This window comes from Populus trichocarpa, chromosome 5 (genome assembly GCF_000002775.5).
Source record: "Populus trichocarpa isolate Nisqually-1 chromosome 5, P.trichocarpa_v4.1, whole genome shotgun sequence".
Taxonomy (NCBI): Eukaryota; Viridiplantae; Streptophyta; class Magnoliopsida; order Malpighiales; family Salicaceae; genus Populus; species Populus trichocarpa.
Window position 1 is genome coordinate 3,200,147 of NC_037289.2, and position 11,980 is coordinate 3,212,126.

Here is an 11,980-nt window from a genome sequence, read left to right on the forward strand (position 1 = left end):
CCGAACAAATCCATTTGATTGCACAGAGAGACAACAGTAGAATACTGTTTTTTTTCCGGCGAAGGAGCCTAAGAATTTGCCAAACTCCACAACAGAAGGTCTAGACTCTATACACTTGTTGACTTTCACTCGCATTCTTCTTCAATATGACCACCTAAAATAAATAAACAATTTAAAAGAAATAATATTTGGACAAGGATTAAAACTCCATCTCTTATATAAAATAAAAATAAAAAATGTAAGTTAATTATAAATATTAAATAACTCTTAACTAATCTTTTAAAAATATTCAAATTATTTTTTAAAATTAAAAATATTCTTAAATTAACATACATTTCAACCTAAATTTAATCTTTTTTTAAACAATCTAAAAAATACGGTTGTTTTTATATTCAATTAAGTATATGTTTAGTATTAAATTGGGGTTGGGCAAATTTAATAAAAAATATTTTTATTTAAAAATATTGTTTTTATGTTTTTAAATTATTTTAACAATATATTTTTAAATAAAAATATATTTTCAAAAATAATCACGTTTACAACTACTTTTAAATAAAAAAACTGTTAATAATTAATTTATCTGCATCATGAATCCAGTCCTATTGCCGTCCCTTTTCTTCTATTATTAATTATTAATTTATTATTTAATATAGTCTAGAATGATCCTCGTCTAATACTAATAGAGACACTACCCAGTCAGTACCCACTACCACTCGCTCTCCAAGTTCGCTGTCCTGTCTCCTCCACCGCCACAAATGGCCGAAACCACCGTCTCTTCCACCACCACCGCAACCACAACCCCCCCTCCCCTCCCTCTCAAGATAATAGCAGGAGCAGACGCTTTCGGCTGCTCCCTCAAAGACACACTGGTCTCTCACCTCCGTTCCCTCAACATAGAAGTAGAAGACCTCGGCACTTCCTCCTACTACTCCATCGCCGCCGAGGTGGGCCGCCTTGTCTCCGCTGCGTCCACTACCCCATCATCCCCAACCCCAGAAATCCGTGGCCTTGTTGCGTGCGGCACTGGTGTCGGTGTCTCCATCTTTGCCAACAAATTCCCTGGCGTCTTCGCTGCAACCTGCCTTTCCACTGCAGACGCCGCCAACTCCCGATCCATCAACAACTCCAACGTCCTTGCCGTCTCCGGCATGGCAACATCCCCGGACTCCGCCATAGAAATCCTCGACACTTGGCTTAAAACCCCTTTTAAGTCTCCTTGTCCCGCCTCGAACTCTGCTCCATGGGGGGGAGAAATAGAATCCTTCTTGGACAATTCGCTCAGCGAGATGCCTGTAATTGGTGCAAAACTTTCTGATCCTAAACAACAAGAGGAGGGAAGTATAAACACAAGCGCGTGCGCACTCTGCTGCCTGGTGAAAAACAGAAAATTAGACCCCATCGAGATTATTCCTGGCGGGGCAATGAAGATAGTTAGAGAGAGTCCGACATCAGCTATAGTAAGTTTCAAAGCAGGGAGTGTAGAGCCTGCACATCATCATACATTTGGGCATGATTTGGTGGTGCTAAAAGGGAGTAAAAGGGTGTGGAATATGAGTAAGAAAGCAAAATATGATCTGGTTGTTGGCGATTATTTGTTCACACCGGCCGGAGATGTGCATAGAGTGAAGTATTTTGAGGATACTGAGTTTTTTATCAAGTGGGAAGGGAAATGGGACATTTTCTTTGATGAAGAGATGGAGGTTGCTAAGAGTGAAATTGAGAAGGAAGCAGAGGATGGGTTTGAGTTGGTAAAGTAAGATAACATGTGTGATTTGAACTGGCTTGAGCTTAATAATGTCTTTGTGCCTCTGGTATGTCATGTTGGTTAATGATCTTTTGCCTTGTTAATTTTGATGTGCGGCTGTGTGTTAAAGAACCAATAAAAATGATGAATCAAGCTTTTGTTTTGAATAATCCATGTGGTTTACTTGATGCTTTTTACTCTTTTGATGTTGATTTCTAACTATTGTGATTTCTGTCAATGGTTGGACACTGTTTTATGCAAATTTGATGCTTGTCAATGCTGCTGTTTCACACCCTTTAAGAGCAGACAACAGATTCCATGCTTGATTAGGCAGAAATGGTGGATAATACATGCATAATGGTGAATTGATCATAGATTTTCATTAAAAGAATCTCTGCTTCACTGGCTAGCTTCCTTGCTCTAGCATAGAAACTGGGGGCAAAAGAAAGAAACCAGATGTGATTTCAACTTTGTATAAGCCATGTGGACTCTGCAGGAAAATGAATCTTTTCTAGTAATCTGAGTTTAGGCCATCTTTCTCATGAACATATTCCCTTGATTACTGTCCATCGCAATGTTCGATGTTGTGTTGTACGCAAGCTAGGAGATGCCATCCAAGTCTGTTTTCTTTCCATTTTGCTTATTGTTTACTAGCTAATTCAAGGATTCCATACAATAATGTCTTGTGGCTTCTGTCATCCATGTGCATAGAGTTATTCAAGGAAAAAAATACTGTTGTCAGATCTGGAGCAATGATCTAGATCCGAATCGGCAGAGTGTGACATGGGAGCATTGACACGCAGCCTCCATTTATTTTCTTTCCAAAGGTCGTCCATTTTCACATCGTAGTCAAGTATTTTTCTTTTCAGTGGGGGAGCCAGGAAGGATCTTATAATTTCCAATCATAGTCATGTATTTTTTGGTATTGTGGAGGCTAGAGAGCCACAGCTACTACACCGCGGTACTATCTCCATCGAAAAGCATGCATCTATTCCCAAATCATTTTGCAAAAGCAAACACATCACTGAACATACTCTAAAAGACATGTTTGTCCAAGCGAGGACTCTAGAGCTTTCTTTTACTGCAATTACCAAGTTCATCTAGGTCAAAAACTAGGGAATTTATTTGGAAAAAAAAAAAAACCCTTCCCACTGCCAAAAGCAGCCGATCATCGTATGGTTATTCTGTGTAGTAGACTCCACGTTGCCATTGGCTCGTTCTCTTGGACTTTTGTATGTCATCCTCGTTCCGGGCTTTATTGCCCGCATTCCTGCGTTTCACCTAGACCTATAACGTGGGATCCAGGCCATGATGCTCCTTAAGGAATAAATACATCTTTCTTTTTTTGATAAAAAAAATAAATCATTCAAGCCATTGTAGACAGTGTGGTCTCACGGTTGAGACCGTGTATTTATAAGTGTTTAATTAATTAATACATACCACAATTGTATATATTTTGAAACCTGATTAAGAAAAATCTATAATTTATAATTTTTCTTAAACTTACTTTTTCAAACCATAATATAAAAACTATCTCAATGCCATGTCCAGGATTCTTTGTCTAGGTGGTTGAAACTCCATTTCAACCACTGAGATAAACACTGTAAATACCATGATCGTTACATGACTTGACAGCAAGACATATGACAGCATCAACGCCTAGATTGCCTAATAGCTGAAACTAATCTTTACATTGGAAAAGTTTCGAATTGCATAAATCATAAACTTAACCTTATTGGCATCATATACCCAACAACTATTTATTTCAGCCATGAATCATGAAGCTTTGATATGTGATATGTAATTCCTATCATACAAGACTGAGCTCATCAGTTACTGTGTTAGAATTTGCGCAGTCTTGAGATTCGACAGCTGCAAGTTTTTTCCTTAAAGCTACTAACTCTTCCCCAGCATCGCAAATGTATGCTGAAGCTTGTCTGCCGGACAAAGTCGCTCCTTCCATGCTGTCTATGTAATCCTGTTCAATGCAGAAACAATGCTGGATTTACTGCAGTTTTTATTACATTTTCACTCAAATAAAACCAAGTGTTGCAGAAACATCAACTTCCAATTTTTTTCCAGATTTTGCTGGATTTCATTGACTCAACTTATGCGCTTATGCTTGTATGACACTACTGATAAACAAGGAAACTTAGATTAGCCTGTTAATCTCTGATGGTTTTTCCCTTTTAATTAATAGGTGTTTTAATCCAGAAAACTGTGGGGGCAAACACTAGAAGCTGCCTTTCAGTCAAGCTAAAAGGTGAATGGAAATTTATGTTACCTGTTTTGTGTATGAGCCAGCAAGGAAGAAATTTTTCACAGGTGTCTTCTGATCAGGTCTGAAAGGATCTTTGCCAGGTCCTTCACGATATAAAGATTGCGCAATTTTTACAACGGATGACCAGATAACTTCTAGACCTTGGGATGAGGGGAACAAAGCCAGGACCTGATTATGGAAATAAAAAAAATAAGTGCATGAAAACGAGAATATTGCACAACAGTAATTGGAATCAACAATTCATAATTCTATACACAAAAAAGATTCAACCACTAGCTACAAAAGCAACAAACACAATATTTTACCATCCTGTTATATGAAAGCTACCATCTGTGATGATGGAAACCTTTGATCTCAAATTGCCTTTTGGTCTACCAAGGGCCCATATCACAAAAAAAGAACAATTGCGGGTGGTATCACAGCTGAAAAGGACTTGCATTCAAGCCTGGTTACTAGGTGCACAAACAATTTTAAATTCTGGTACTTCCCAAGTAAGCTGATTTTGATGTCCTAAAATGAATAGAGATGTTTTCTTTATTCACATAAATGAGTATAGGTTGTTTACACATGTCAATGACATGCAGATGGTAGATTTTCAAGGTGTGACTACTGCCATCTGAAGCCAAGTTTACCATGTGTGGTCTCATGCAAAAGGTGTGTGTGTAGAAATGAAAGAAGCCTTATGGATAAGTGCTCTGTCAAGCCGAACAATTTAAATTCAGAAGTTACTAAAGCCTGAAGAATTTAATCAAAGACTACCCACATTATGTTCTTGCATGACTTCCCAGAGTGTGTAATAGGGCTTATAACCTTATATAGTAGATGACTTTAGGCATTAAGAGATAGCGTTTAAATGCTACAAACCTGCTTTGAGACTCTCTCTATGATTTTATCATTTGTCAAGGACATGTAAGGATCTCCAGGTGTCAGAACACATCTGAAACATTTGATTTTTGTGAATACAACAGAATGGGATGGAAATATAAAAGAGAACTATAGGGATATGTAAGGTAGATCATCAATATTCCTTATAAAAAGCAGAAGCTAGCAGCAGTATACTGATAGTAGAGATATTTTTTTTCTTACTGAAGCAATGAACCTTGTCCTTCAATGTAGTAATCCTCTGGAGAAGCGAGTGCTAGGTCAGCAAAACAAGAAAAATCTGCATCTGGGGTATACAGGAGGTTATCTAAGCCAGCAGCTTGCCGCAACTGCCTATAAATCGAAAGAAGCAAGGGTTTATTGGAAAAGATGCCTATGAATAGTCTCAGCTATTATCAAAGCAAATAATATTCTTCGTCATTTACAAGCATCCTGCTTTCACAATCAGAGCACCAGCATAGATAGAAATTCACCTTGATCGTTCTAGATCCTGCAATTCTGTAACCCAGCCATTGTATCTAAGCTGTACTGTGACAACAGGTACTCCCACTAGCTCATAAATATTATCGAAGAACTTTGATTCCCTCCACTGGGATGGAAGTAGTCTTTTAATTCCAGGGACATCACAAGCTGCCAATGAATCAAACCGCAGAATGACAAAAAACCATCAATGCACAATTGAGACAGGATACAGAGAAAGAGAGAGAGCATATCTGACTGCATACCTGCAACATATGCATCAGCTTTAACAACTTTCTTATCCGTAGCCTACAATGATATAAACATTCCATTAATGGAGACCTTACAATCACTGATTGATTATAAAAATAAAACACAGAAACCTCCTAAATACACATACACAATCTAATTTCTCAGATGTTTGATGTATGAGTCTTGATCCTGTCATAACCTTACACGCTCCGTTTCCTTCCTCTATTAATTTGGCTAGGTTTGATTTAACATATTCCCTATAGGGTATAGACTGAAGATTTTAATTTCTAAACTTTACATGCACCAACTATATGCATCAATCTGAAGAAAATAACTCCATCAATTCTCCAATTGCAAACCCACAAATATGTGCTTGGGGAGTTAGACAGAGTGTGGGATATTCATTTCCTCTTCATTTATCAAAAGATGCAAGATTGAATGCTTTGTCTGAACTCTTAAGCCCTTTTCCCTGGACGTCTTCAATTTAGAACCATGGCCTACTGATAATATTCATTGAAACAATGTCGAGAAAAATAGATCGCACCCCTATTGATCCTTAAATTGGAACAATGCAACCAGGTTCATGATAAAATCATTGAACAAGTAATCTAGATGATGCTTTCATACATCAATGTCATAAAGGATTCAGTTTAAAAGAAAAAAAATGAGATGCCATTTACCTTCGATGTGGCAAGTCCTGTGACATGTATTTCTCCATCAGGAGATCTATCGTAAAGTATCTGTCTGCACCCCCACCTCAAGTGAAACCTGCTCTTGGAGATAAAGAGGCGTTAAAGAATATCAATTATTGGGACCCAAAAAAAGAAAAGACAAGGAATGACTTTGAACCTATATTTTACAATTATACCTGCCTCCTTTATCTTCGATATACTTTCTAATGGGACCACTCAAGTAAGCATCTGGAGAGCCCTTGAGCATGCGAAGTAAAGAAGCCTCTGTCTTGGTGGCAAACAATGAGAATATGGTCAGCATGCACCTAGCACTGATGTTATCACAGTCAATAAACCCAAGGGCATAAGCAACAGGATCCCACATTCTTTGGATACTCATGCGGGTGCCACCTTTGGACAAAAACCAATCAGAGAAGCTGATCTGTAGTAAGAAAATGTAATTTCAAGGGTATTATTAACAAAATTATTGAGCAACTAATCAAAGCACCAAAAGAAAGAGAAATGAGATTGTTCTTACACTATCTAAATCCCTTATGTCCCTCAATGCTCCATCTGGATCAATAAGAGCCTTTACAACTGGACTCAGGGCAAGAGCAACCGCATTTCTTGCTTTATCATAAGGCTGCAATTGAACAGCACCATGAGAAAATTACATCAAAAGAGAGTTAGAGGGGCTAGGAAATTGAGCACCGGTTGGTTCAGCTTCCCAAAAGATGTTGAAAGACGACATATAAAACCCTTATAGTTTCTTCAACACTTTTTTTCTTTTTTCAATCTTTTTTTCTCCTCGTTTCCAGCTTAAATTTGGATGCCAAAACTACAATATTTAGACTGCAATGAAAGTTGTGAGGGTGTCGCTAAGAAAAGGATATTAAATGCCTTCAGTAGTGATACATAATAGATGCATTGTCATGGCCCAGGAGACATACAGGTAACAAAAGAAGCAGCAGTTTGAAGGATATAAACATGTTGATGACATTTTTTTTGGCTAGCATCTAAAGTGAAGGATATTGCCCCATAAAGTCCAGAATGAACTGGATGCTAGGAAAAGAAAAGAATCACCTTAAGCTGATTTGTCGACAAAAATGCACGAATCCCATGCAACGGAGCTCCAATTAGAAACCGAAAATCAAGCTCTGAAATCAAATTCAAATTGTGAAAGGATTTAAATATAGTAAACAAGATTGAATATGACAATACAGGATGCTAGCAAACCAACAGAGGAAAGATGGTTTCAATCTACGATGCACATCTACTGTAAGGCAAAATGTGATCAGATAAGGATCAAGTATCAAATCATACCACCAATTTCACCTCCCTTGTTAACAAATGTGTGAGTATGATCCTTCACAAGAAGATTTTTATCTGCGCCCACCTATGTTCAGGTGGAGGTTCAGAAAAGGTATCAAATTATATAAAGAGCAGCATTTTGTGTTCAAAAACTATATTTTAAATTGTTATATCACAATAACAAAAGAAACTTGCTTCACCTTCTTCATCAAACGGAAAAGATTATTATAGCAACCAAAGAAAACGTGAAGTCCCATTTCAATATGGTTTCCACGTCTATCAACAAACGAACCCACTTTACCACCAATGAAAGACCTCGAATCGTATATATCCACCTGATAAAAAATAAGAACATTTATCTCTAATTTCCATTATCACATAAAACCAGTTTCAGAGCAACTGAAACTTTCCAAGAAATAGATGTCAAGTTTGCTCTTAAATAGAAATGAGATTGTTGTATAATGCTAATGCTATGTTGCTTAAAACATGTAATCCACAAACTTCCAAAGTTTTTGAGTTCCAATAAGGTCAAGATGATCAGAAGTTCAAGCAAGACAATGCAGAAAAAGCAAATATGTAATAAGCTGATGAGAGTCCTTGGGGCATTGTGAGCAAATACCTCATGGCCTTGATCCAATAGCTCCACTGCAGTTGACATGCCTGCCAACCCAGCTCCAATAATAGCCACCTTCAGTTTTGGTCCCCTATAATGAGCAGGTTCTGGTGGAAATAACCCCTTTGGAGCTGGGAATCATACAATTCAATGCATGGTCAGCTAGAGAAAAAAATGTCTTCGTACACATCTTACTGACCTTTAAGTGACATCAACAAATACAGATAAAACAGCAGTATTTTTTTTCACACATAATTCTTAAAGGCATCATAACATATGCATTTCATCTAATGAAAATCTTTACTATCCTTTTCAATTTGTTGTCAATTCCAGTTACTATGAACAAAACTTGAATATTCCTATGAACTATCTCGTCTACTAAAAAATGCAGCAATCTTTCACACACATTTCCCAAAGATCACAACATAACATTTTATCTAGCTACTCAAAATATTTAATACCTTCTCCAATTTACTGGGTTTTCCATTCCAATTGCTATTATTTTTATAGTTGCTAACAGAGACATAAAACAAAGCGTTTGGCTCTTTTGCAGAAGATTAAGCAACTTGTCAACATAAGAGACGCCCATTTATAATCCATGCGTAACTGGATAGCATAATTTAATTTCAATGATACACTTACAAGTCATCAACCCACCAACTCTCTCAAAATTCAGAGCTAATTGAAGCAAAATTAACATAAAACTCAAAACCACTGTACCAACACCAAAAGAATGGATGAAAAGTCTCAATCTTTAATCTAAAAAGAAAAACCCGGATAGACGAAAGGCACAAAAAGTCAAAGCAAGCAATACAATAAGAGCAAAAAAGGGAAACTTTAAAGAATTACCATTAACACTCATATCAGATACTTTGGTTTCCAGAGAATCCAAAGCAGACCGAACAGTAAACAACCTTCGATTCCTGAACCCCACCTGAGCCACTGCCCGCCTACCACCAGAGAACAAGAACCCTGGTGGGGCAGTCTTGCTTCTAGTTCCAGAAACAGAATTTGCAGGCAAAAGAATCAAAGAAGCCATAGTTTTCTTCACAACTCAATCAAGAATTCAAGAAAACTCTTCACCTCTTTTTCTTCTTTCTCTGAATTATTTGGTATATATCAAAACACCACAAGTCTTGTCAGAGAAAGAGTGAGGTGAGAAGTGATAGAAAGCAAGAAAATCTGAGTCTTTATTTCTCTAAACTCAATAGCGACAGAGCGTGTGTCCACTTTTAACAAGAACAACCAAATTAAGTAAACGAGACAAAGAAAGAGTGGAGGGCATCTAGAGTAGGGAAGATGCTTTGATAGAATTAGAGTTGAGAAATTTGTCAGGTAACTAAGACATGAAGAGGTTGGTTTTGTTTATTTTCTTTGCTAGTTTTTTGGTACTAAAATACATGGTGACTGTCAGAAGTGGACAATATCCTATTCCTTCGTCGATGGGGGTGGCTTTGTCCACTAAAAACGATAATGCACCAACGAAATTGCAACAAAGACAGATTGAGGAGGGGGTTAATTTATTTATTTATTTTTTTTTTTTTTTGGTGGGGGTGGGGGGGGTGTCAAATTTGGTGGGTTGAGGTAATTTTCCAACAAGGGAAATGGTGAAGGCAAGTGCACTCCCTTATCTTCTTCCATTGTTTCTGCTTTTAGTGGAACGCCCTCATTCATTCCTTTCACATGAACTTGTTGTTTGGTGACTTCTATTCTTCGATTTTTTTGGTAGATTCTTTATTTTTATGTTTGGATTTGGATTTCATAAAATATGATAGGCTATGTTCATTGTTTCAAATCTAATTAGTATTTTTAAAATCAATTGTTTGAATTAAATAAAAAAAGAAGTAATAAATTGTTAAGTTTTTATTATAAGAAACTCTATACCTTGTGGATTTTTTTGTCATAAAAACTGGGTATTATTCATACTCTCACCAAACATTCTCGACTTACTATTCATTTTATAATAATTTATTTAAGTTCTTAAAATTTTATTTTTTTGTTGTTCGGACCTAATGAAAAGCTAATTGCTTCTACTTTCTTAGTTAATAGTGAAATTGAAATAATAAAAACTAAAATAAAAAAGATGTAAAACATGGATGACGTACCAGAGATTTCATGCAAAATATATTAAGACCCTCGATCTTTAAAAATAATGTAATTCCTATAATTTTAGTACTTTGAAATTTAAAAAAAAAATCATTTTTGATACATAAGTTCATTTATATTATTTTTTAGTCCCTAGTTAAAGAAAAGAGAGAGAAGAGTTGTTGAATTCAAGCAATGAGAGAGAAAGTCACAGTTCACTCTATTTTTTGCCACCAAAATAGGTTTTACTAGTGTCCACGGGTGGCTTCATGATGATTGTTTAAAGTCTCAATGCTGCATAAAAAACAAATCTAAGCTGAGAAAGCCAGAACTAACCCAGTTTAATTTCAGGTTTTTGGGTGTTTGGAGTTGACGATTAGGTGTTATAAGGGTGTTGGTAAGGTGTTCTAAGATTGAAATGGCTTATAAATTGAGTTTTTTTTACCAAAAAAGATGTAGTCCTAATTTTCTAGCAACCACGATGGTGGTTGGAATCTGGGCTCGCAGATGACATGTCGTCTGGCTTGGTAGACGACGTGTCATTTGCATATTTATTTTTAAAATAATTAGGGCAGACAACCCTTTAATATATATATAGCCAAGCCTAGGTGAGCAGGCGTAGCCCACCACACACATGAGCTTTTCCTTGCATTGGCCTAGTAGTGTTGGGTCATTGGCCAAGAACCTAGACTATTTTTTGGTTTTTTTAAAAGGCTAAATAGAAGTTTTAGAAGAAAAAAATTATTGAACCCAATTGAATTTATTGCCCGGAGCATATATTTGATAAGTTAAACCATACTATTCAGGCTATTTTCTTTCTAATTTTTCTTTTTTAATTGATATCTTCTTTAAATGTTTTTTTTTTAAATAATTTTTAAATTTATGGTTCAATTAATATTTTTCCTCTGTGATTTTTTTCTTATTTAATCTTTTTTAGATAGAGAATTGTTTTAATAGTGTTGTGTGCATTTAATTTTTGTAAAAATTATTCTAATTCATCTATAATTTTTTTTAATCTTTTATGTAGATGAAATTTATTTTTTAAAATAAAAAAATATTTATTTTCATATAATATTTCTAATACGTGCAGCCTTCCTTAATATTTTTTTTCTTTTATTTTATTCAATTAGTTTAATGTGTATGTTATTTCTATTATCATTTTATTGAATAAAAAATTAATTTTAATAAATAAATTCAGCTAGTATAACCGAGTAAATATCTCGTCTTACAAAAATAAATATATTGATTTATATCTATCTCTTGATTTGTTCAATTTTATTTTTAGTTATTGTTAGTGACTTTTTTTCTTATCCATTAAAATATATAATTCTTAATTTATTTGATTACATGTATATATGAACCTTTTGATTTACATAGTTTTTTAATATATAAAATCATGTTGAAAAAGTTAGTATATATAATTTTTTTTTTGTAAAAAACAAATATTTAGATCGCAACGGTTCAAATAGCTAGTTATGTATTAAATTGTGTATATTGGATTTGAATTAAAAGGAAGAAGAAAATAAAAGGAAAGGAAACAACTTTTTTCCTCATTTTCCATAATCCAGATGCAGGATTTGGTATTTGAACATGGGACTTTTTTTATATGCCAAGGAAATCATCACGTGACTCCACCAATTATTTATAAACCAGATAGGTTGCCTGTAATATTTTGCAGGCCA

At 35.5% G+C, this 11,980-nt stretch overlaps 2 protein-coding genes across 2 annotated transcripts; one reads left to right on the forward strand and one right to left on the reverse strand.

Annotated features, from left to right (window-relative positions):
• The first annotated feature begins 678 nt into the window (after positions 1 to 678).
• On the forward strand, positions 679 to 1,914 carry LOC18098942 (DNA damage-repair/toleration protein DRT102). The gene has a single exon (XM_006382704.3). The coding sequence runs from the start codon at positions 756 to 758 to the stop codon at positions 1,755 to 1,757; it is 1,002 nt and encodes a 333-aa protein (XP_006382766.2). The 5' UTR covers positions 679 to 755; the 3' UTR covers positions 1,758 to 1,914.
• A 1,297-nt stretch (positions 1,915 to 3,211) lies between these two features.
• LOC18098943 (zeta-carotene desaturase, chloroplastic/chromoplastic) lies at positions 3,212 to 9,793 on the reverse strand. Its single transcript, XM_006382705.3, has 14 exons — positions 9,063 to 9,793; positions 8,220 to 8,344; positions 7,801 to 7,935; positions 7,613 to 7,685; positions 7,373 to 7,446; positions 6,828 to 6,932; positions 6,487 to 6,731; positions 6,299 to 6,386; positions 5,633 to 5,675; positions 5,381 to 5,537; positions 5,112 to 5,240; positions 4,890 to 4,962; positions 4,029 to 4,193; positions 3,212 to 3,722 (listed from the first exon to the last, which is right to left on the reverse strand). Exons 1-14 carry the CDS (start codon positions 9,250 to 9,252, stop codon positions 3,555 to 3,557), a joined length of 1,770 nt encoding a protein of 589 aa, XP_006382767.2. The 5' UTR covers positions 9,253 to 9,793; the 3' UTR covers positions 3,212 to 3,554.
• Positions 9,794 to 11,980: the final 2,187 nt, after the last annotated feature.

What these genes read in the sequence shown, in the direction of transcription:
- LOC18098942 (XM_006382704.3), top strand. Translation starts at nt 756, where the DNA reads ATGGCCGAAACCACCGTCTCTTCCACCACCACCGCAACCACAACCCCC.
- LOC18098943 (XM_006382705.3), bottom strand. Translation starts at nt 9,252, where the DNA reads ATGGCTTCTTTGATTCTTTTGCCTGCAAATTCTGTTTCTGGAACTAGA. An exon ending in ACATAAGGGATTTAGATAGT is followed by an intron (nt 6,732 to 6,827) that starts GTAAGAACAATC and finishes TTCTTACTACAG; the next exon opens with ATCAGCTTCTCTGATTGGTT. An exon ending in GGACAAGGTTCATTGCTTCA is followed by an intron (nt 4,963 to 5,111) that starts GTAAGAAAAAAA and finishes CAAATGTTTCAG; the next exon opens with ATGTGTTCTGACACCTGGAG.